The 25688-nt window shown below is 38.7% G+C and overlaps 1 protein-coding gene across 2 annotated transcripts in view; it reads right to left on the bottom strand.

Moving 5' to 3' along the window:
• The window catches only part of ATP7A (ATPase copper transporting alpha), a 139556-nt gene that overhangs the window by 109995 nt on the left and 3873 nt on the right, over window positions 1-25688 (bottom strand). Inside the window, exon 2 of one of the 2 annotated variants that reach the window (XM_087829450.1) lies at window positions 6244-6309. The exons of the other annotated variant lie outside the window; for it this stretch is intronic. Coding sequence (XP_087685576.1) covers window positions 6244-6255 — 12 coding nt within the window. The 5' untranslated portion in view covers window positions 6256-6309. The remainder of the gene's footprint in view (window positions 1-6243; window positions 6310-25688) is intronic. 2 annotated transcript variants of the gene reach the window in all.

The following is a 25688-nucleotide window of genomic DNA, read 5'->3' on the forward strand; positions in this document are numbered from 1 at the left end:
AGAAAGAGACCAAGAAATTGAAAACCTATTTGAAAAAATAATTACAGAAAACTTCCCCTACCTGGGGAAAGAAATCGACTTACAAGTCCAGGAAGCACAGAGGGTACCAAAAAAGAGGAACCCAAAGAGGCCCACAGCAAGACACATCATAATGAAAATGCCAAAGGATAAGACAAAGAGAGAATCTTAAAAGCAGCAAGAGAAAAGCAATTAGTTACCTACAAAGGAGCACCCATACCACTGTCAGCCGATTTCTCAACAGAAACCTTGCAGACCAGAAGGGAATGGCAAGAAATATTCAAAATGATGAAAAACATGGAACTACAACCAAGATTGCTCTACTCAGCAAAGCTATCATTTAGAATTGAAGGTCAAATAAAGAGCTTCACAGATAAGAAAAAGCTAAAGGAGTTCATCACCACCAGACCAACACTACAGGAAAAGTTGAAGGGTCTTCTTTAAGAAGAAGTTAATGAACAAAAGAATCTGACGAACTAAATAGACCCAGACACAACAGACGATCATATTTCAGAGAAAAGAGGGAAAGGGGGTGGAGGGTGGGAAGAGATTAACCAAAGAAGTTAGATGCATATATGCATAACCCATGGACACAGTCAATAACGGGGTAAAGGCCTGAGGAGGGGGTGGGAGCAAATTGGAGGGGGCCAATTGGGAAAAATGGGATACCTGTGATACTCTCAACAATAAAGATAAATTTAAAAAATTAATTAATTAAAAATTAAAATAAAAAGAATATATCCTAAGGAAATAAACAGAGAAATACTCATATATATATATATATATATATATATATATATATATATATATATATATATATATGAATATTCATCACAAGAAAATTAGATACAAGTTAAATGACTAAAAAACACACACAAAAAATCCTTGGGACTGGTAAAATAAATAATGGCCTATGTATTCAATGGAATACAATATAGTCATTAAATTTAATTTTTCTGACATACAAGGACAGTCAATAATATACTGAATAAGTCTTTTTGTCTTTAAAAGGAGACACAAACACAAACATGTATGTTTGCACAGGGAAAGTTTAGAAGACTAAATAGTTATCTCAGAGAGTAATAATTCTGGTAATACTGATACGATTTTTTGCTGTACTTTATGAAGTTTTCTACAATGAACATACTCATTATATACTGAAATACAGTAACTAACAAACCATGTGGGGATAAACCCATAAATCCGAAGAATTAGACAATGCAGTTTACTGCCATGTATATTCTTCAAACAAGTTCAAATCCCACTTTGGTTAACCCAATCCTTTAAGAACCATGGGGCATGTCTAGTTCTAACAGGCTGTTTCACAAGTCATATGATAACTGATATGTATGAGACTTAAATTTATTAGAAAGAGAGGCACTTAAACTGAATGAGCCATTTGAAAATTTGTTACATTCTCATTTTCTGTATTTAAAATTTCAGTATACTTGTGAAAAGAAAAAAATTGCCTTGTGTTAGCACCTTCCATCCTGGGCAGCCTGAACTGCAAAATAAATGATTTTCTGTAACAGAGTCCAAGGAGCTCAAGTAGGCATTCAACTCACAAAATTTATCATTAACTTACACAGTTTACTGAACATTCAATCAGTGTTAAAATTGTATCTGGTATGGCCAGCAAATTCCAGTGAAATGACAAGGGTTTTTTTGTTTGTTTGTATGACTATTATTTCCCATTTTTTAACTAAAAAAGGGATTTCTATGGTTTTGCATATGACACAAGGATTAATAAAGTTGCATTTACTTTTGATAATTAAATTGCCTTTTATTTGCAACCAAGGTGATAACACAGATTTAGGGATGGGTTATAGTGGCCTTTATTTCTTCTTTTTTCTTTAATGTTGAGAGTATTACAGATTCTCCTTTTTCCCCCCTTCACCACTCCACCTAGATCCCGCCCCACCCCAGGCCTTCACCACCCTGTTGTCTCTGTCCATGGGTAATGCATGTATGCATATAAGTTCTTTGGTGACTTTCTTCCTGCCCCACACTCCCCTTCCCTCTGAGTTTCGCCAGTCTGTTCCATGTTTCCATGCCACTGGTTCTACTTTATTCATCAGTTTCTTTTGTTCAGCAGTTTCCTTGTTCATTTATTTTTATTTTTAGATTCAATTGTTGATAGATGTGTACTTATTGACATTTTATTGTCCATAGTTTTTCCCCTCTTCCTCCTCCACCTCCTCCTCCTCTCCCTATTTTTCTTCTTCTTAAAGTTTAACATTTCATGTAATACTGGTTTGGTGGTGATGAACTCCTTTAGCTTTTTCTTGTATGGGAAGCTCTTTATCTGACCTTCAATTCTACATGATAGCTATGCTGGGTAGAGTAATCTTGGCTGTAGGTTCTTGCTTTTCATCACTTTGAGTATTTCTTGCCACTCCCTTCTGGCCTGCAAAGTTTCTGTTGAGAAATCAGCTGACAGTCATATGGGCTCTCCCTTGTAGGTAACTAACTGCGTTTCTCTTCCTGCTTTTAATATTCTTTGTCTTTAACCTTTGGCATTTTAATGATGATGTTTCTTGGTGTGGGCCTCTTTGGGTTCCTCTTGTTTGGGACTCTCTGTGCTTCCTGGACTTCTCTATTTCTTTCACGAGGAAAGGGAAGTTTCCTGTCATTATTTTTTCAAATAGGCTTTTAATTTCTTGCTGCCTCTCTTCTCCAACTGTTACCCCTATGATGTGAATATTGGTATGCTTGAAGTTGTCTCAGAGGCTCCTTAAACCATCTTAATATTTTTGGATTCTTTTTTCTTTTTGCTCTTCTGATTGGGTGTTTTTTGCTTCCTCATATTCCAAATCGCTAATCTGATTCTCAGCACCCTCTACTGCTGATTCCCTGTAAATTATTCTTCATTTCAGTTAGTGTATCCTTCATTTCTGACTGGTCCTTTATTATATCTTTGATGTTCTAAGTTCCTTGAAATTCTCACTATAAGTTCCTTGATGTTCTCATTAAGTTCCTTGAGCATCTTTAGAACCATTGTTTTGAACTCTGAATCTGGTAGTTTGCTTGCTTCCATTTCATTTAGATCTTTTTCAGAAGATTTCTTCTGTTCTTTCATTTGTTACATGTTTCTTTGTTTCCACATTTTGGCTGTTTCCCTGTAATTGTTTCTGTGTATTAGGTAGAGATGCTGTGTCTCCTGGAATTGGTAGAGTGGCCTTGTGCAGTAGGTGTCTTATAGGCCTAGTGGCTCAGCTTTCCTGGTCACCTGAGCTGAGCAATCTAGGTACGCCCCTGTGTGGGCTGTGTGCACTGTCCTGGTGTAGTTGAGCCTTAATTGCTTCTGTTGTCTCTGCGAGGGTTTGAGCCCCAGTCCAATTGTTGTGCGGACCAGCTGCGACTACAACAGAAGAGCTGTTGTGCAGGAGATGTCCCTATGGAGCAGGACTTGCTTTCGTGGGGCTTTGGTGCTCTCCAAGTCTGCCCCTTGAGTGTATTGCTCACTGATGTGGTAGGGTTGTAATCTGGTATGGTCTGAAACCAACCACCAGGTGCACTAGCTCTGGGGCCTCCTGGGAGGTGCAAAGTCAGTTACTGCCTATGCCCTGCCTGAGGTCACCCGGCATAAGCTACAAAGCTAGCTGTAGATGACTGGTACTTGTGGAGGTGCCCAGGAGAGGCCAAGCTGTGAACCAAGCCAGGTTGCTGCTAGTGCCAGGCCTGAGGCCTCTTATTAAAAGGTGTGAGGCACACTGAGGCCAGCTGCTGCTTGTTTGAGAGTTTTTAGGAGAGTCTGAAGCCTGAGGCGGAACAGGCCACTCATATGCAAAGACCACTGCAAACAGCTTGGATGGGGTTGCAAATTGAGTGGGGCAGGGTCATCGGGAGTCACCAGGGCCAGGAGAACAGTGTGAGATAGGTTCATGGAAATTGAGATATGGTGACTGCCTGTTGTCACTGTAGTGGGCAAGTTTCAGCAAAGGAACAATGACCTCTGCCAGTAGTTTTGTCTGGGAGAAAGCTGCCCCCCAGTTCTTGCCCTGATGCCAGACACATTAGTTCCTCTCCATATGTCTCTGAATCCTTTCAAGATGCTGCCCCAGGGCTGGAGCTCAGAGGGAGTGAGTCCAAGTAAGTCTGTGTGCTGGCCCTTTAAGAGGATCTGCGTGGGACTCCAGCAGCCTCAGTGTCACTCAGCCCCAATTCCTGCTGGTTTTTAAAGTCCAAAGTTATGGGGATTTCTCTTCCCAGCACTGGAACCTTGGGGTGAGGAGTCTGCTGTGGGACTGGGACCCCTTGCTCCTCATGGGGACGATCACAGCCAAGATAACCCTCCCAAGTAAAAACAGGCCACACGTGGGTGTTGGACCAGCCCATTCTCTACCTCTGCCCCTCCTACCAGTCTCAGTGTAGCTTCTTCTTTAATTCTCTAGTTGTAGGGCTTCGGTCCAGGCAGATTTCAGGTGGTTCTGAATGATGGGTTTTCTGTGGCTTAGTTGTAATTTTGATGTGGTTGTGGGAGGATGAGAGTACTGCATTTACCTATACCGCCATCTGGTCCAGAATTTTCGGTTCACAGCCTTTATTTCTACCCATGAGAGCTAACAGACCAGAACAAATATTAACACTAACAACATGCCTATTAATTTGGTGAAAAAGTTGGCAAGAGTGGTGGGTTGGTGGGGGGGGGGGGAGAGAAAACCATCCTATCACTTCCCAAATTCCCTCATGTTAGAGATACTTTTTCAGGTTGTCATATTACTGGATTCATACATTATGTAGCCTTTTAAATCTGTCCTTTCACTTAGCTAAATGAATTTAAGACTCACCTATGTTATTGCATAAATCCCCAGGTAGTTCCTTTTTTGTCATGGAGTAGTACTTATCCTATGGTATAGATATACAACAATCTGTTTATTAATAACTGGGTTGGTTCCAGTTTTTGGTGATTAATACCAAATAATGCTGTGCTAAATATTTGCATAGAGGTTTTTTGGTTGGTTGGGTTTTATTTTTAATCCCCACCTGAGGATATTTTTTCCACTGCTTTACAGAGAGACTGGAAGGCAGAGAGAGAGAGAAAGAGAGAGAGAGAAAGAGAAACAGCAACGTGAGAGAGACACATTGATTGGTTGCCTCCTGCATGCGCCCCAACACGTCTGGGGCCAGGGATTGAGCCTGCAACCAAGGTACATGCCCTTGGCCGGAATCGAACCCAGGACCCTTCAGTCTGCGGGCTGACATTCTAACCACTGAGCCAAACTGGCTAGGGCTGCATACAAGTTTTTATGTAAACATAAGTTTTCATTTTATCTTGGATAGATACCTATAAGTAGGGTTTGCTGAGTCATTTGGTATATATATGTTTAATTTCATAAGAAACTAGCAATTGCGCCCGGCCGGGCGTGGCTCAGCGGTTGAGCATCGACCTAGGATCCAGGTGATCGGGGTTCAATTCCCAGTCAGGGCACATGCCCGGGTTGCGGGCTCCATCCCCAGTTGGGGGCGTGCAGGGGGCATCCGATCAATGACTCTCTCATCATTGATGTTTCTATCTCTCTCTCTCCCTGTCCTTTCCTCTCTCTGAAATCAATAAAGATATATTTTTAAAAAAAGAAAGAAATGAGCAATTGTAATCTAAGTGGCCTACACCACTTTTCATTCACACCAGCAATGCATGAAAATTCCAGCTGCTTTTTCCTTGGAAAGGACTTGGTGAAGCCAGTTTTGTGTTTTGTTTTGACATTGTAATAGGTGTATAGTGATAACTTATTGTTATTATCTTTATTTTCTGGGTTATTTCTAGGACCACAGCAAACTGATCAGAAAGGACAGAGATTTCCCCTATACTCCTTGCTCACCAACCACACACAGCCTTCCCTACTATCAACATCCTGAGTCAGACTGGTACACTTGTTACAATCATTCATTCTGGTTTTAATTTGCATTTCTCTAATAGTTTTAATTTGCATCTGCCTAATTTGCATTTTCTTTATTGGCTATTTGTTTACCTTCTAAGTGAACCTTTTGCCCATTTTGTTATTGGGTTGGGTTTTTTTCTCATTGTTGCATTTTAAGGATATTTAAATTTTATTCTGTATATAAATTTTTGCTAGAAATAAGATTTGTAAATGTTTTCTCTCGGTCTGTGACTTGTCTTTTTATTTTCTTTCACAAAACAAAAGTTTTTATTTTAATAAAATCCAATGTATCCATTTTTTAATTAATGAATTGTGCTTTGGGATAATATAGATTTCTACTTACATTTCTGCTCATATCTTTCTTCAGATAGAGTACGGTTTCTCCACACTAATAGCCTCGGTCGCAAAACTGAGACCAAACAAAAAATGCCATCAGTATTGATTAACAGCTACAGAGTTTCCGTTTGGGAAGTTGAAAAAAGTTGAAATAGATAGTGGTGATGGTTGCATGACTATATAAATGCTGGGAGTCATAGCAGATCTTCTTAATACATAGAAACAAACTCAAAAAGGCAGCCAAAATAGGGAGACCAAAAAAAAAAAAAAAATACCCCACATGAAAGAACAGGAGAAATCTCCAGAAAAAGAGCTAAATGGAGGCAAGCAATTTACCAGATATACAGTTCAAAATATTTTTATAAGGATGATCAAGAAACTTAGTAAGAACTTCAACAAAGAGATAGCCAGCATAAAAAAGGCCATAGAAACTATAAAAAAAGAACCAGTCAGAAATGAAGAATACAGTACAAGAAATCAACAGTAGGTTCGATGAAGCAGAGAATCAAATCAATGATTTAGAAGAAAACACCCAATCAGAGCAGCAAAATGAAGAATTTTTTTAAATGACAATAATTTAAGGGACCTTTGGAATAACATGATGCATAACAACATCCACATTATAAGGGTTCCAGAAAGAGAAGAGAGTAAGCAAAGAATCAAAAACCTATTTGAAGAAATAATGACTGAAAACTTCCATAACCTGGTAAAGGAAAAGTACAAGTCCAGGAACCACAGAGTCTCAAACAAGATGAACCTAAAGAGGCCCACACCAGACAAATAATAATTACAATGGCAAAGGTTAAAGAGAAAGGAGAATCTGAAAAGCAGCAAGAGAAAGACAGTTACTTACAAGGGAGCTCCCATAAAACTGGCAGCTGATTTCTCAACAGTAACATTTCAGGCCAGGAGGCATTGGTATGAAATATTCAAAGTGACCTACAACCAAGACTACTTTACCCACCAAGGCTATCATTGAAAACTGGAGGAGAAACAGAGAGCTTCCCAGACAAGAAAAAGCTAAATGAGTTTGTTACTACCAAACCAGGATTACAAGAATTGTTAAAGGATTGAAGAAGAACAAAGAAGAAAGAAAAATGAAAGAAGACGAAGGAAGAGAAAAGGAGGAGAAACGAGTTACACCAAACCAAGATTACAAGAAATGTTAAAAGACTGAAGAAGAAAAACAAAGAAGACCAAAGAAGAAGAGAGAAAAAAGAAAGAAGGAAGAGGAAGAGGAGAAGAAAACAACAGAGAAACATAGTTAAAAAAACAAACATCGATAAGTACGTACCTGTCAATAATCACTTTAAATGTAAATAAGTTAAATCTTCCAATCAAAAGACATAGGGTAGCTAAATAAATAAGAAAACAAGAAACCCACCTCTGAACAAAAGATAAACACTGACGAAAAGTAAAGGGATGGAAAAAGATATTTCATGCAAATTTAAAGAAAAATAAGCTGAGGTAGCAATACTTATATCTGACAAAATAGATTTTAGCCTGGCCGGGCATGGTTCAGCGGTTGAGCATTGACCTAGGATCCAGGTGATCGGGGTTCGATTCCCAGTCAGGGCACATGCCTGGGTCGCGGGCTCAATCCCCAGGCAGGGGTGTGCAGGAGGCAGCCAATCAATGACTCTCTCTCATCATTGATGTTTCTATCTCTTTCTCTCTCTCCCCCTCTCCCTTCCTTTCTCTGAATCAATAAAGATATATTTTTTAAAAAAATAGATTTTAAAACAAAGGCTAGCCTGGCCAGCATGGTTCAATGGTTGAGCACTGACCTATATTCAGGAGATCATGGTTCTATTCCCAGTCAGGACACATGCCCAGGTTCCAGGCTCAATCCCCAGTAGGGGGTGTGCAGGAGGCAGCCAATCAATGACTCGCTCTCATCATTGATTTTCTATCTCTCCCTTCTCCCTTCCTCTCTCTGAAAAAAAAAAAAAAAAAAAAAAACATAAAAAAAAGCTATAGTAAGAGACAAAGAAAGACACTACATAATGATAAAGGAAGCAATATAACAAGAGGGTATAATCCTTGTAAACATTTATGCACCCAACATAGAAGCACCTAAATATATAAAGCAAATGTTGATGGACATAAAGGGAAAGCTAAATAACATGTTACTAAACAATGAATGGGTTAACAATAAGATCAAGGAAGAAATCAAAAGTTACCTTGAAACAAAAGAAAATGAGAACACAACAACCCAAAATCTGTGGGATACAATGAAAGCAGTCTTGAGAGGAAAATTCATAGCATTAAAGGAATACTCAAGAAACAAGGAAAATCCAATGTAAACGACCTAACTTTACACTTAAAGAAACTAGAAAAAGTACAACAAAGCCCAAGGTAAGTAGAAATAATAAGAATCAGAGCAGAAATAAATAAAATAAAGTTTAAAAAAAAAATAAAAAATAAAAAAGATCAATGAAACCAAGAGCTGGTTCTCTGAAAAGATAAACAAGACTGACAAACATTTAACAAGAACTCATCAAGGAAAAGAGAGGACGCAAATAAATAAAATCAGAAATGAAAGAGGAGAAGTAACAACTACCTCCACAGAAATACAAGAGACTGTAAGAAAATATTATGAACAACTAAATGCCAACAAACTGGACAATATGGATGAAATGGATAAATTCCTAGAAACATAAAACCTTCCAAACCTGAATCAGGACAGAAAATCTGAAGAGATCTATTACAACTAATGAAACTGAAGCACTAATGAAAAACTCTCAACAAACAAAAGTCCTGGACCGGATAGCTTCACACGTGAATTTTACTAAACATACAAAGGAGAATTAACACCTATCCTTCTCAAACTATTCCACAAAATTCAAGAGGAGGGAAGACTCCTTAGTTCATTTTATGAGGGCAGCATTATCCAAATTCCAAAACCAAATAAAGACACTACAAAGAGAAAATTACAGGCCAATACCCTGATGAACATAGCATTGCAGGCCTACCTCAAAAAGCAAGAAAAATTTTTAGTAAACTATCTAACCCTACAACTTAAAGAGTTAGAAAGCTCCCTATGAAGTCATCCTGACCAGGGCTTTTGTTTGCTGGGATATTTTTTACTGCTTCAATTTCATCAGTTGTTATTAGCCTATTCAGGTTTTCTGATTCTTTCTGATTCAGTTTGACATGATCTCACTCACGTGTTGAATCTAATGAACCCAATAAACCGATGAACAATATAGATCCAGAAACACAGAAGCATGGAACAGACTGACAAATCTCAGAGGGAAGGAACGGGAGGGCGGAGGGAGATTAACCTAAGAACTTGTATGCATATATGCATAACCCATGGACACAGACAATAGTGTGCTGAAGGTCTGGAGGGGGTGGTGCAGGGTGGAGGTGATCAAAGGTGGAAGAAAGGGGAACATCTGTAATACTTTTAAGAATAAAGATTAAAAAAAAATGCACAAAGGACCTGAATAGACACTCTTGCAAAGAGGACATACAGATGGCCAATAGATAGATGAAAAGATGCTAAATGTCACTAATCATCAGAGAAATACAAATTAAACCCACAATGAGATGGGGGTGCGGGAAGAGATTAACCAAAGATCTTATATATGTACATGCATAACCTGTGGACACAGACAATAATGCGGTAGGCCTGGGGGCAGGCAGGGTGGAGGGAGGCAATGGGGGGAAAAGCGGACATCTGCAATAATTTCAGCAATAAAGATTAAAAAAATTTAATAAATCACAATAAGATATCACCTCACACCTGTAAGAATGTCTATCATCAATAAACCAATAAACAAGTGCTGACAAGGATGTGGGGAAAAGGGAACCCTAGTACACTGCTGGTGGGAATGCAGACTGGTGCAGCCACTGTGGAAAACAGTATGGAGTTTCCTCAAAAAATTAACAATGGAATTGCCTTATCACCCAGTGATTTCATTTCTGGGAATATATCCAAAGAAACCTGAAACAATAATTCAAAAGAATATATGCACCGCTATGTTCATTGCATTGTTATTTACAATAGCCAAGATTTGGAAGCAGCATAAGTGTCCATCTTTAGATGAGTGGATTAAAAAAGTACATTTACATAATGGAATATTACTTGGCCATCAAAAGAAGGAAATTTTTTTTCAACAGCATGGCTCTCTCTGGCTTTGTGCAAATATAAAATCATATAGCACTAGAAGTTTGTTCACTCAAAATGTATTGCTTATCCTATCTTGAAGCTCCAAAATATAGGTAAACTTCACTGATATTGTGAAGACCCAGTAATGCTTAGAATATTTTGAATCTCTATAAAAGTTAGCTATTATTGTTTATAAAAGAGTTACCTGAAACAATCCACTTCATCTATAAAATGGTAAGTATTTAAGAACAATGGTTCTGGAATCAGGCTACCTTGGTTTGAATCCTGACTCTGCCACTTTAAAGCCCTGGGCCTGTCACTTTGATGCCTTAAGCTTCAGTTTTCCATGGCTTAAAATAAGAATAATTATAGCATTGCTGTGAGGATAAAATGAGAATGTATGCAAATTGCTTAATACAGTCCTTCATACACAGTAAGCCATCAATGCACATGAATTGCTGTTGTTTTCTATTAGGAATATTAAAATGTGTGGGTAGCATTACAAATCAAATCAAAGAAAGGGCATTTTGCAAATCTGCAGAAACAGCAATATCCTAAGTAATCGATTCTTAAACTGTAACTTACATCCTCTGGTGCTCATAAACACTGACCACTGCATGGAAAGCTACCCTCTGCATCACAACCTTCTTGTTTTATATTTTAACATACCACTATCACTACTTGATATCTATTTTCTTTTTTAAATTATGTACTGTCTTCCCCTTCCAAAAAATAAGCTCCATGAGAGCAGGGAGGCATCGTGGTTAAAAACATGGACTCAGGCAGTTATTCCTTCGATCCTAGCCCCCAAAGTTCTGCAGAATCCCCTTCCTTCTAATTACTCTGTGCTTTGTTCTTTTTCTAGTTCTGTTCAGTGTAGGCTTACACAGTATACTTGAGATTTTATTGGCTTCTTGAGGTAGGTCTGTAATGCTATGAACTTCCCTTTCAAAACTGCTTTTGCTGTGTCCCATAGATTTGGGCTTGTTGTGTGTTCATTTTCATTTGTCTTCAGGTAACTTTTGATTTCTTCCTTGATCTCACTGGTAACCCATCCATTGTTTAATAACATGCTATTTAGCCTCCATGTATTTGAAGGCTTTTTTATTGTAATGGGTTTCCAGTTTCATACCATTGTGGTCAGAGAAGATGCTTGATATTATTTCAATCTTCTTGAATATGTTAAGACTTATTTTGTGTCCTAACATGTGGTCTATATTTGAGAATGTTCCACGCACACTTAAAAAGAATGTATATTCTCCTGCTTTGGGATGAAATTTTCTGTAAATACCAATTAAATCTATCTGATGCAGTGTGTCATTTAAGGTTGATGTTGCCTTATTGATTTTTTGTCTGGGAGATCTATCCATTGATGTCAGTGGGGTGTTAAAATCCCCTACTATGATTTTATTGCTGTTGATCTCTCCCTTAATGTCCACCAAGATTTTCTTTATATATTAAGATGCTCCTATCTATGTTGGGTGCATATATGTTTACAAGGGTTACATCTATATCCTCTTGTTGGGTCAATCCCGTTGGTATTATGTAGTAACCTTCTTTGTTTCTTGTTATGGCCTTTGGGGGGGGGTGTTGTTTTGTTTGTTTTTTTGAGTTTTAGAGAAAGGGAAAGAGAGAGAAACATCGATGTGTGAGGGAAACATCAATTTGTTGCCTCCCACATGCGCCCAACCAGAGATTGAACCCAAAACCTAGGTATATGGCCTGAACAGAATCAAACTCACAACCTTCTGATGTATGGGTCGATGCTCCAATCAACCAAGCCAACTAGCTAGGGCACGGCTTTTGTTTTGAAATCTATTTTGTCTGATATAAGTATTGCTACCCCAGGTTTGGTTTTGTGGGAGTTTTTTTCATCTCCACTTGCATGGAATATTTTTTCCATCCCTCCACTTTCAGTCTGTGTGTATCTTTTGTTCTGAGGTGGTTCTCTTCTAGACAGCATATATATGGGTCTTATATTCTTACCCATTCAGCTACCCTATGCATTTTGTTTGGAGCATTCAATCCACTTACATTTAATATTATTGATATGTACTTATTTATTGCCATTTTATTCTTTATACCTATGTTCCTCTCTATGTATTAGTTTCTCCTCCTCCTTCTTCTTAATAGTTTATTGATTTTTAGAGAGAAGGGAAGGGAGAAGAGAGAAACATCACTGTGAGAGTATAATATCGATTGGCTGCCTCCTGTATGCTCCCTACCTGGGATCGAGCCCGCAACCAGGGCATGTGCCCTGACCAGGAACCGAACCGCGATCTCCTGGATCCTAGGTCAATGTTCAACCACTGAGCCATGCCCGGCCGGGTGTCTCCTTCAGTTTTAAATGATAACCTTGTTGGACAGAGGAGTCTTGTTTGTAGGTCTTAGCTTTTCATCACTTTCAATATTTCATACCAATCCCTTCTGGCCTGAAGTGTTTCTTTTGAGAAATCAGCTGACAGCCTTATGGGAGCTCCCTTATAGGTAACTAACTGTCTCTCCCTGTGGCTTTTAAGATTCTCTCTTTGTTTTTAATCTTGCCCATTTTAATATGATGTGTCTTGGTGTGGGCCTCTTTGGGTTCATCTTGATTGAGACTCTGTGCTTCCTGAACTTGTGTCACTTTTTCCTTCACCAGGTTAGGAAACTTTTCAGACATTATTTCTTCAAACAGGTTCTTGATCCCTTGCTCAGTCTCTTCTCCTTATGGTATATCTATGATGCTTGATGTTGTCCCAGAAGTCCCTTAGAATTTCCTCATTTTTTTCAATTCTCTTTTCTTTTTGATACTCTACTTGCTTGCATACTGCTATTTTGTCCTCTAAGTCACCAATTCGATTCTCTGCTTCATCTAACCTGTTGTTGATTCCCTCTAGTTTAGTCTTCATTTCAGATATTGTATTCATCATTTCTGACTGGTTCTTTTTTATGGTTTCTATGACCTTTTTAATGCTTACTATTCTTTGTTTAGGTTATGACTGAGATCATCCATTCTTCCCCTAAGGTCCCTGAGCATCCTTATAACCATTTGTTTAATCTCTGCATCTGGTATCTTGGTTGCTCCCATTTCATTTAATTATTTTTCTGAGGATTTCTCTTATTCTTTCATTTGGGGGATATTTCTTTGTCTCCCCCATTTTGTCTCTGTGTATTACATAGGTTGCTATGACTACCAAACTTGTTATGATGGCTTTATGATATGTGTCTTATTGGGCTCAGTTGTGCAATCTTCCAGATCACCTGAGCTTGGTGCTCTTGAAATACTTCTTGTAGGTTATGTGCACCCTTCTGTTGTAGTTGAGTCTTGAATGCTCTTGGCCTTTCCGTGAATGGAGTTAACCCTTCAGGCCGGTTGATTCTAAGGATAAACTTCAATCACTATGTATGAGTTGCTGTACAGGGACTGCCCCCCAAGGCGGAGTTGTTCCCATTTGGGTCTGGTGCCTGCCAGAATCCCGTTTTGGGTGTATTGCTTGTATGGCTAGTTGGGTCAAGCTCTGGTATGGTCTGAAGCCCACTACTTGTTGTGTTGGTTCTGAGTCCACTTGGGTGGGATTCAGGTACAGGTTGATGTCAGTCATTGTGTGTAACTGGCCTTGGGCTTTCTGGAACTAGCATGGTATTCACTGTTTGTGGCTGCATCTACTGGGCCTGGATGTGCATGGGAGTAGCCAATCTTTGTATAAGGGTCAGCTTCCTCTAGCTTAAAGCTGGTGGCAGATTTATAAGAGATCCGAGGCTCCCGGAGGTATACCTCCCCCTATCAGCTACTCCACCTCCCCGAGGTTGCATGGTCTTCCTCCAGAGCCTTTTAAAGAAAGAATATAGAGTGGGCCCAGGCTGGTCACCACTCACAGACCCTTCCACAGGTAGTGAACTCAGTAAGGCGAAGAGACCTGGGTGGAGAGGACAGGGCTAGTGGGTCCCCTACTTGGAGGTTGTGCAGTCAGGCATGTAATGAGGGGAAAGTAGCCCCTACTCAAGTGTCATACCCCCTAAGTTTCTGCAGTCTCCAACTCTAGCTCTCCCAGAAGGGAGTGTGTTTCAGGTTCAAGTTGGGGGCAGCCAGCCATTCCCTCTGCAGGAGGAAGCTCAGCAGTGCAGAGGGGGCCAAGTACTTTGTCTGGGTCCCAGACAATAGCCTACGAGAGAGACACATTTGCAATGTCCCAGCTCCAAGCAGCATTCCTTCCCTCTGTGGAGCTGAGCTCAGCAGGGCAGGTCCACCAGAACTTGGGAGGGCAGATCTAAACAGTCTCCCATTAGTGGTGGTGCTGGTAAGCCAGCAGGAGGGGGTCAGGCACTTCTTCACCTTCCCAAGCAAAAGCCTCCAACGTGCACCAAAGTTCCCAGCTCCCAACAGCTCTCAGATCACCCCAAGGAACTGAGCTCATTGGGGCAGGGCCTCCAGCTGCTGGCTGCTGAAAAGGCACGTCAAATGAGTCTCCCATTGAGGGAATAGCATGGACTGAGCTTGCAGGGAAGATAGGAGTGCCCTCCCCCCCCATGATGCAGCCGCACAACCCAGCTCTCGCTGGTCTGACTTCCAGACAAAAACCTCCCCAGGAGACATGCTCCAAAAGTTCTAGCTCTGATACACCTGCAGGACTGAACTCAATAGGGCGGGGCCACAGAGAGTAGAAGGACAGGCCAAGTGATTTTACAGGTGGGGTGGGGGGGTGGCTGTGCACTTGAGGTGGGGAAGAATGGTCCCCTTTCCAAAGCTACACAGTTCAATCACTCTGAGTCTCTGCCAAGAGCTTTTCCAGAAAAAAAGCTCCTCAGAGGTCCCTTTCTGCATGACTTGAGCTCGGCAGGGTGGTGTCACCAGTAGCTGGAGGGCCAGGCAGTGCAATCTCCAGGCTGGTGCTATAATAATAGGAGTGCTCAACCCTGGGAAGTGGCATCTGGGTCTCTAGCAGGTTCTCTTCTCTCCCAGGTGGACTGAAGCCCCACAATTTTTACCACCAGATGCTATGTGGGCTCTTCTTCCCATCTCTGTTGCTCTGGGTTGGGGATCCCTACATGGGGTTGAGACCCCATGCTCCTGAGGGGAGGGAATATAAACCAGGACAAACCCTACAGGGTTTCTAAAAGATAATTTGGCAGTATTTATCATAAGCCTAAAATATGCATGCCCTTTAACCCAAAAATTCTACTTCTAATACTATCCAAAGAAGAAAAAAGTATAGACAACTGTACTAAGGATGTTTATAACAACATTGTTTATATGATTGAAAAAAATGTAACCAACCCTAATATCAATATGGATTTGATCAAATAAATTATCATATATTAAAAACACATAACCATATCCTTAATGATACCAAAAGATGTCCATGATGAGTTAGGTGAAAAAGAGAGTCTACAAAACCTAAGTGTGTACTATAGTCCCATTTTTATTTAAAAATTTTTTAAAAATATATCTTTATTGATTTCAGAGAGAGGAAGGAGGGGAGAGAGAGAGAAAGAGAGAGAGAGACTTGAAACATCAATGATGAGAGAGTCGTCACTGATTGGCTGCCTCCTGCACACCCCCTACTGGGATCGAGCCCGCAACCCGGGCATGTGCCCTGACCAGAAATCAAACTGCAATCTCCTGGATAACAGGTTAATGCTCACTATATTTTAGATTTTAGGTACTAGTCCAGGTGCTGGTGATACAGCAATAAAGAACACAGACACAGTCCCTACTTTCTTGGGGCTTACATTCTCATGAGGGAGATGGAAAATAAGCAAACAAAGAAATATATAAAATCGACTAGTGATAAATATTATAAAGATAAAACAAAGTCCAGTAAGGAAAGATATCTAAATATTGCCTGGATTTTTTTTTACAATGAGGATTTACTAATTTTCTAATAAGAAAAAAAGTATTTTTATTTTAGGAAAAGTAAATGTATTTCAAGGATACTTTTGAAGGATTCATGCATTAGATGAGACTGGTCCAGGTCACCTGTAAGATCTGAGTGACTAAAATTTAAAGGGTAGCCGTAAGTTATCTGGAAAATTATTCACTTTTGCAAAATACCTCATTCCTCAATGATGCTCAATAAAAGGAGATATATATATATATATATATATATATATATATATATAATAAAAAGCCACACTGAAGGCTCAGTTTTACAAGATTTCCAGGGGCTCACCTAAAACTTCTCTATTCAATATAGAAGAGCCTATTAAACCCCCAAAAGTTTAGTTTCAATTGCAAAACTATAGATGTATAACTCTAGAGACATCTATTGAGATCTCTTTATGGAGATGAAAAATAAGCCCTATAACTTTTTACAAATGTATAGGCTTTCCTTGGTTCTCTGAAACCATAAAGTTTGGGGACAAAGGAGTCTGGAGATAAAGTCAAAAAAGGATCTGGAGTTGAAATCACAGAGATACTTTATGAGAAGAATATTCCAGATGTCCAAAAGAATAAGTTTCTAAGTTGAACTTCCATTGGTAAGTGATACAATAAAAATATGTATGATGCATTTGAAAGCCTGGATATTACAGACCCTCTAATCAGGAGGACAAAGGCATGGGTACTGATGATGGCTTGCTGAGCTATCTTTTCTCTGGACTAGCCTCCCTTTTAATCAACAAATTACATTCAGAAAATCATGTATCAGAGTTAAAAGTATAGCTGATGACTTTAGAGGACAAGTGCTTCCCACAAAGATGAAGTCTATAACTTTGGCTTCACTGACACTATTTAATCAGCCAACCCAAAAGGAACCAGATAGATTTGTACCACCAACCAAATACACCTTAGCATTTGACTTGCATTGGAGAAAATCGTTAATACTCAGTATATGTGGTATATCTGGGTGACTCATCTTGCTGACTACGCAAAGGTATCTCCCTATCAGTTAAGAATATAGTCAATCTTGCCAGTACTTTAAGAAAAGCAGTTAACATATTGGTATACAAACTACTGTGTCTTAATTTTTATAGTTGAAATATTCATATGGTATGACTGAAATCTAAAAATTAACTTAATATACCTATTTATTTTTCAGAATACTTTGACTTTTCCTAACGTCCATATTTTTCATAAATTTTCTCTTATCAAACCAAGGTCCAAAGAGCAATTTTCAGCATGAAGTAAGCAAACATTCCATAAATATAGTCCAGATCTATACCCCTACCCACACCCAGCCCCTCAATTCCTTTAAAGTCCTGTTTTATAGACGTTGGTTAATAAAGGTGAAAATCTGATAACATTCTCTCCCATTGAAAGTTGAATGACTATCAGAACAAATAAGGATGAAAAATTATGTACTGGAAATGTGAGCTCAGTTTTTAAAAAGGAACTAGCAATTAAAAATTGTCAAAGATGACTGCTTAGCCAGGTATTTTTATACAGATGAATGAGAATGAATTGAGGAAGGCCTACAAGATTCCACACCCTTAAGAGTTTTTAACTGGCAAATTTCAAGTGCTTTGTTATCACAAGCAAGCAGAAGCCCTAATACTGATGGCTATATCAAATCCACTGAATTGCTGAGAAAATATTAATTTAAATTCATTGCACATTTGTTGAACAAAAATCAAGACAAAGAGCCATCAACAACACTTACCATTTGGGGAATTTAAAGTGCAAATTCATTATGATTTGCAGGAGAGAAAAAAATTTCAGAATACATTCCTCAGTTCTATGATTCTGTCTTCTTAGAAAGCACTAAGATGAATTTTGTTTTCTCACAAAACTAAGACTCTAAAATAGGCTGGTATCTTTAGAAAGTGGTTCTGATAGAGTAAAAAATTGTGCTTTATTTACAAGGAAGCTATTTCCCCCCGCGTTTTAGACATGTAATTTTCACAAAGTGGATACTTCCCTTCAGTTAGTTTGCTCTAAAGGGGTTTACCTTTTTAATTCTGAAAAACCTGTGGGGAGTAAAGCTATATAACTAAAGTCTAAGTTTTGGTATAGTATATTCTGTTGGGTTTTTTAAATAAATTATGAAAGTGCCTCTTCTCTTGCTTTATCCATCTTATTTTTCTCTAGTTTTGATGAAGGGCTCCTGTGCACAAACACACATATACAAAATAAGACAGACTGAACTTATTCATTAATATCTTCCAGCTGAAAACTAATTCTGACAAAAACTCCTTTTGAAAAAGGTATGACTATGAATGCAGGAAATTAAAGTTGGGCATAGTACAGAGAAAAGTAAACAGATAAAATTAGGAAAAGTGTAAGTACCTATGTTCAAAGATGATACTGCCATACTTTGGCATGAAACAAATTATATTTGACCAGAGATACTTGCAAATCAGTCTCTTCAACATGCACACACAATAGTGAGTTTGATGGAAATGGCTGGATTAATCTGAAAAGCTTTGTATCATAATTATGAGCCAATTTCCTAAAGAGTGGGTAGAACCTGGGCAATATAAAAAGACATATGGAAAACTACATACACAAAAATAAACTCAAAATGGATAAAAGACTTAAATGTAAGTCACGAAACCATAAAAATCCTGGAAGAAAACATAGGCAGTAAAGTCACAGACATCCCACGTAGTGGACTTTTCACTGATACATCTCCTAGGGCAAGAGAAACAAAAGAAAACTAAACATATGGGACTACATCAAACTAAAAAGCTTCTGCACAGCAAAAGAAAACAGCCTCAAAATACAAAGGAACCCCACGGTCTGGGAAAACATATTTGCCAAGGATGTATCTGATAAAGTGCTAATTTCCAAAGTGTACAAAGAACTCATACTACTCAGCAAGAGGAAGACAAACAACCCAATTAAAAAATGGGCAAAGGGCTTGAATAGACACTTCTCCAAAGAGGACATACAGATGGCCAAAAGACACATGCTCAACATCGCTAATCATCAGAGAGATGCAAATTAAAATCACAATGAGGTATCACTTCACACCTGTCAGAATGGCTGCCATCAACAAATCAACAAACAAGGGTGTGGAGAAAGCGGAACCCTGGTACACTGCTGGTGGGAATGCAGACTGGTGCAACCACTATGGAAAACAGTATGGAGGTTCCTCCAAAAATTAAAAACGGGGCTGCCTTTTGACCCAGTGATTCCACTCCTAGGAATGTATCCTAAGAATCCTGAAACACTAATCAGAAAGAATATATGTACCCCGATGTTCATAGCAGCACAGTTTACAATAGCTGAGATCTGGAAACAGCCCAAGTGCCCATCAGTAGATGAGTAGATAAAAAAGCTGTGGGACATTTACACCATGGAATACTATGCAGCTGTGAAGAAGAAAAATCTCGTACCCTTTGGGACAGTATGGATGGACCTGGAGAATATTATGCTAAGTGAAATAAGCCAGGCAGCGAAAGACAAATATCACATCATCTCGCTTATACGTGGAATCTAAAGAACTTAATAAACTGATGAACAGAATAGATTCAATGACATGGAAGCATAGATGAGACTGACGAATGTCAGAGGGAGGGAGGAGGGCAGGTGGGTGGAGGGGGAGAGAGTAACCAAAGAATTTATATGCATATATGCACAACCCAAGGACACGGACAATGGTGGGGAGAGGGACTGGGGAGGGAGATGGCAGGGGGTGGAACGGGTCATTGGGGAGAAAAAGGGACATCTGTAATATTTTAAACAAAAAAATTTTTTTTAATATTTAAAAAAGTTAAATAAAAATAATAAAAATAAAATAAAATAAAAAAAAGAAAACTAACATGCCAATTGAACAGAGAGAGGAAATATTGTGCATGGGAGGAGGAAAGCCGGTTTGCCTAGTCAGGATCAAGGGTGTGGTGGAAATATAGCAGAAAAGAAATAACAATAACATATCTTTATATTCATAGAGCATATTTCTGTTTACAAAGGAGTCTTTCATAAATTATTTCACTGAAGACAGCAGGTATATTCATTAGGCAATTCATTAATTCAATATACATTAAAGAGAACATTTTTGGTATCAGACAAACTCAGACTTGAATCTAAATTCTGCCACTTACTAGTTGTATGACTGTCAGCAAATTGTTTGATCTCTCTAATGCTCGGTTTCCTCATCTAAAAAAACAACTCTTACTCATGGGACTGCTGAGAGGAATATATCAGATAACATATGTAAAGTGCTTGGCACATAATTCCATATCCTCTTCACCTTACTAATACTGCTAAGAACCTAGTATCTTTTACATTCTGTGCCAGGCCCTACTGGGGATACAAAGGTAAATCAATATGACATAGGCTCTGCCTTCAAGGGGCTCAAGGCTGTATGGCATACTGTGGTAACCTAAAGGATGAAGGGAGTTGAGCAAAGAAGTCACAGAAGAGATGCTTGAATTGTCTTTTTCCCCCTTTAAAATATAAAAAAAAGTCAACTGGAGAAAAAATAGAACATATAGAAAAGCAAACATAAAAAGAAACAACAAATCAGCCCACCATTGAGAGATAATTAATGGTAACATTTTGAGGTAGGAATGTACGTGTGCGTGTGTGTGCATGTATGCATGTGTGTAAAAGTTTAGCATGTTATTTTATGTGTGTGTGTGTATACACATACATACAGATTTTTAATAAAATGATATACTATTGTTTTATAACACACTTCTTTTACTCAATATTATAATAAACATTTTCTATGTCAATAAATAGTAATATATACTAACACCTAATACTTTTTACTATTTTAACCTTTACAACCCAATGGGATACATACCACTATCATCTCCATTTTACAGATGATAAAATTGAGACACAGAGGGAGTAAGGGACTTTCCCAAGGTCACAGAGCTAATAAGTAACAAAACTGAAATTTGAACCCAGTTAAGTCCAGTCCACAGTCTGTGCTTTTAATGACTAATATATATGCCATAATTTTAAAAGGCAAAATAGAAGTCCATTATATGACTGCACCATAATTTAACCAATCTATTATTGTTAGGTAAACCAGGTCTTGAAGGTTGAGTATGAGTTCTCCAGAAGAATAGAAAGAAACTCCAAACAAAACGGCCATGAACAAAATTACAGAGGTATCAAACAGTGTGGCGCATTTGAAGAAGTGCTTTTGGTACGACTGGAAATACGACATGAGTGGCAAAGACAAGAAGATTGAAAAGGTAAATAAAGTTATACCGTGAAGGATAAATTTGAAAGGGATAAGACTAGAGTCAGGAAGACCAGTTTAAAAAGTCTACTGTCACCCTAGCTGGTTTTGCTCAGTGGTTAGAGCATGGACTGAAGGGTCCTACGTTCAATTCCAGCCAAGAGCACATGCCTGGGTTGCGTACTCGATCCCTAGGGGGATCATGCAGGAGGCAGCCAATCAGTGACTCTCCCTCACCACTGATGTTTTTATCTCTCTCCCCCTCTCCCTTCCTCTCTCTGAAATCAATAAAAATATATATATATTTTAAAAACTGAAGGGACATGATTAGAGACTAGAGATAGAAAGGAGGGGGGAAATTTGAAAACTATCAAAACAACAGATTTGGTGATTTATAATATGAAGTGAGAGAGAAAAATATCTCTTGGGTTTCTGGGTATAAAGAAGTGGCATTTTAAGAATCCTTTTATACATAAAGAAACAAAGGCCCAGAAACACAAAGTAAGTTGTCCAAAGTTAGTTTGTTAATAGCAGGTTGAAACTTAAAAGCCAGACTCCTGATTCAAATTTGGTACTCTTTCTACTATAACACAACACATCAAGAAAGAATATTATATTTATATAGCACTCTATAACTTACACACATTATTTCATTTGATACTCATCACAACCTATGAGTTAGGGCAGGTATCATAATCATTTTACCAATGAGTACACTTAAATAGAGTAAGAAAATTGGTGCAACTCTTTAAAATCCTTAAAGATCTAAATTTCTTCTGTTTGATGACAGGAGAGCCTTAAAGTGGGAAGTGAGATGCAAGTGATGAACTTGGGACTACTATGCTACTACATGCAGTAGGTATTAAGGGGAAAATTGGGGCTAAAAATAGAAGTGATTTGGGTAGGTTCCGGGGCTGCCATATTGCATAACTCCATGTCATAATTTTTAGACTCATAATGTGACTGCTGCCCCCTGGTGTTGTGTAAGACAACAGTCCTGGATGAAATAAAGTGGGAGTCTCCAACCTGCAAATCAGGATCTACTGGTAGGTCTAGAAACCTCACCTCATGGAGCTCCAAGCCAGTTCCCAATAATGTCTTCTCTCTGCTACACACCCTTTGTGCCACAAGTCTCGGCTCACATTCCCAGAGTGAAGGGGAGAACAGCACAGCCAGCAACAACTTCTCAAGGACTGCAATGCTTATATCTGCCTGATCTCAAGACTAAGATTAAAAGAAGCTCCTCTATGTAATAAGGTTGGAGATTACTATAATAAAGGATTGAGAGGAGACATAGATGGTCTTGTATGGTCATTTCTACTTGTCTGTTGGGAAAAAATTCTAGAAAGTGCCAGGCTATTACTGTTAAACATTCTTAGAATATGATCATACTAACATTAAATCCAAAGGTAACAAGGGAGAATAAGGCAGGTCTTAACAGGAATTCATTTGGCAATCTACTCATGCCTTAAGTCAAGTTGAGAAAATACTAACACAGATTACAAACAAAATTTACGACATAAGCTTCTGACCAAGTTGTATTTAGGTACCACACAAAACTAGGACACAAATGGTATAGCCAGATGCTTCAAATATAGAATATAATCTAAAGCTGACCAGATGCTTCAAATGTAGAACAGAACCTGAAACAAGGACTACTGGTAGTCCTCAAATGGCCAAGTCAAATAACTGCAGTTACATTTCTTTTGTTATTCTTATAGAAACACAGCCGAAAACAAAGGTCAGGCAAATGTAGTCTGTTTTGCTTGAAGACATTTCTGACAGCATTCCACCAACCATCACAAAATGTATTTCTTTCCTTGCCTTACTTCCTTCTACTTCTCCCAACTTCTTGGACTTCCCATTGGCACTTCATATGTACACTGCTCTCCAGTATTACTTGGTGCTACTTGGGTTACTGAACCTAGATGCTCTGTATAAATATCACTTTATTGCCTATAGAGCTGTGTCACTAGAAAAACTCGGTACAAAATTCTAAACTCGGGAAACAAATTAGAGTGGAGATGGTATCAAATTGAGACAGTATTACTCCAAAGCCCATGCTGCTAATCCTCTCCAAAACAGGGTATCCAAAGGAATTTAGTGCAGATTAAACAGCTGTTCAAAGCATTCAAAAGGTGACAATAGTACAAGGAAAGCTTTCGGGTAGGGCGGACAGGGGGTGGAGGGGATCAATGGAGGGAAAAAAAGGGGACATCTGTAATACTTTCAACAATAAAGAAATTTTTTTTAAAAAGATGACTGACTGTATTGGAAAAACCCAGCCTTCAGTCCCATGTTTCTCCTTGACTCTCATACTACTACCATACTCACAACACTTCTGACACCAGATGTGTAGGGGTTTTCCCCACCAAGCAATTCTCTGTGACACCGGCTGAGTGTCCTACAATTTAATTCAATTCTGACACTAGCTATCTGTAGATAGTGTCACTACAGGTAGATAGTGTCAGATCTCATGGGTTAAAGGCTCAGTCCCACAAGACTGCTCTACCCACTTCCCACAGACTTAAATAGCTGTTCAAATTATTCAAAAGATGCCATATCTATCATTTTCAGTACTCCTCTCTGACATAAAATCTCTACTACAATCAGTCAAGTGCCCTCACTGTCACACGGTCCATGCTTGCCATTTCTTTCTATGATTTTATTTTGACTGGTCTCCTCACCTGGAATGTTCTCTTCCACATATTTAAAAATCCATCACATTACTTGTCTATAAATTCCACAAAAGGAGGACCAGCCCGGCCGGGCGTGGCTCAGCGGTTGAGCGTTGGCCTAGGATCCAAGCGATCGCGGTTCGATTCCCGGTCAGGGCACATGCCCGGGTTGCCGGCTCGATCCCCAGTCGGGGGCGTGCAGGAGGGAGCTGATCAATGACTCTCTCATCATTGATGTTTCTGTCTCTCTCCCTCCCTCTCCCTCTGTCTCAAATCAATAAAGATATATTTAAAAATTAAATAAAACTTAAAAAAAAAAAAAAGCAGGACCACATCTGCTGTGTTCACTATGATATCCCCAGCACACTGCACATGATAGCTACACAAATCATTGTTGAGTGAGTAAATGAACCCAAGTCCCACCTCCTCCATGAAATACTTATACCCACTTTCTTTTTGAATTCTGAATACCCTTGGAATAAGCATCATAGTTTAGTACCTAACTTCTCCATAATTGCTTGGTATTAGACTTCTTTCTCTGGCTAGACACTGGAGTATATGCCTTATGCTTCTTTGCATACCACACAGGACCATCGTAAACACTAGATATACAAGAATATAATACACATTTATTAATTGGAGTACTGATGTAATTCAATATAAAAATTCAGTTTGCATATAACTTTGTAAGAATGCAGCTATTTTGTAAAGTAGGTTAGATATGAATAAAGCCTTTTCCATTGCCAACATTTTATATTTCAGAAATTATTCAGTAGAAGTATGGTTCAGCATTTGGCAATTAGAGAAATAATCTAGAAAATCTCAATAGCCCAGAGTCTGCAGCTCACTAATTCTACAAGCAGAATGGTGCAGAAGTAGAATGAGTACATCAGGGAGATATGACTTGCTAGCTGTCATAATGAGTTTTGAGATACCATGTCGGCATACTGTAGGTGTATTGTAGGCTACTGGTGCCCTCCCAATCTGAGTTTTCCATTTTCTATGGTGTAATGCAGAAATTAAATATTGCTTGAAGGTACTAATTGATTAGTATATTGCTCCTGTAGTCTACTAAATTTATAGTACAGCAAAACTATAATTTAAAATTTTGTTATATAGGTTGCTAAAACTACATTTACAATAAATAATGTATTATAAGAATAATAGTAGCTACTTTGTGTATTTACTACCTGCCAGGTACTGCTTTTAGGGCTTTACGTGTATTAATTCACTAACAATCCTAAGAGTCAGGTACTATTATTGCCCTCATTTCAGAAATTTGGAGGAACTAAGGCAAAAAAAGGTAAGAAATCTGTCTAGGGTCCTACAAGTAGAAAGCAGAGGAGCTCGGTGGGATTCCAATCCAGGCAGGCTGGTGCTACACACCCCATTCTTTAATCCTATATCATAGTGCCTCTCCAAAACAGCACATCACAGTACAGTGGTGAAGTTAAGATGCTTTGAAGTTATCAAGAGAATAATATCTAGTAGTCCAGAAAATGTACCAGCAATGTTTCAATTTACGCTTATCGACTTTTACTACATGATCTCTTAGTACTGTTTAAATGAGAAAGCATTTATTGACCAAAATGAAAAT

Source organism: Miniopterus natalensis, chromosome X (assembly GCF_054644295.1).
Source record: "Miniopterus natalensis isolate mMinNat1 chromosome X, mMinNat1.hap1, whole genome shotgun sequence".
NCBI classification, from domain to species: Eukaryota; Metazoa; Chordata; class Mammalia; order Chiroptera; family Miniopteridae; genus Miniopterus; species Miniopterus natalensis.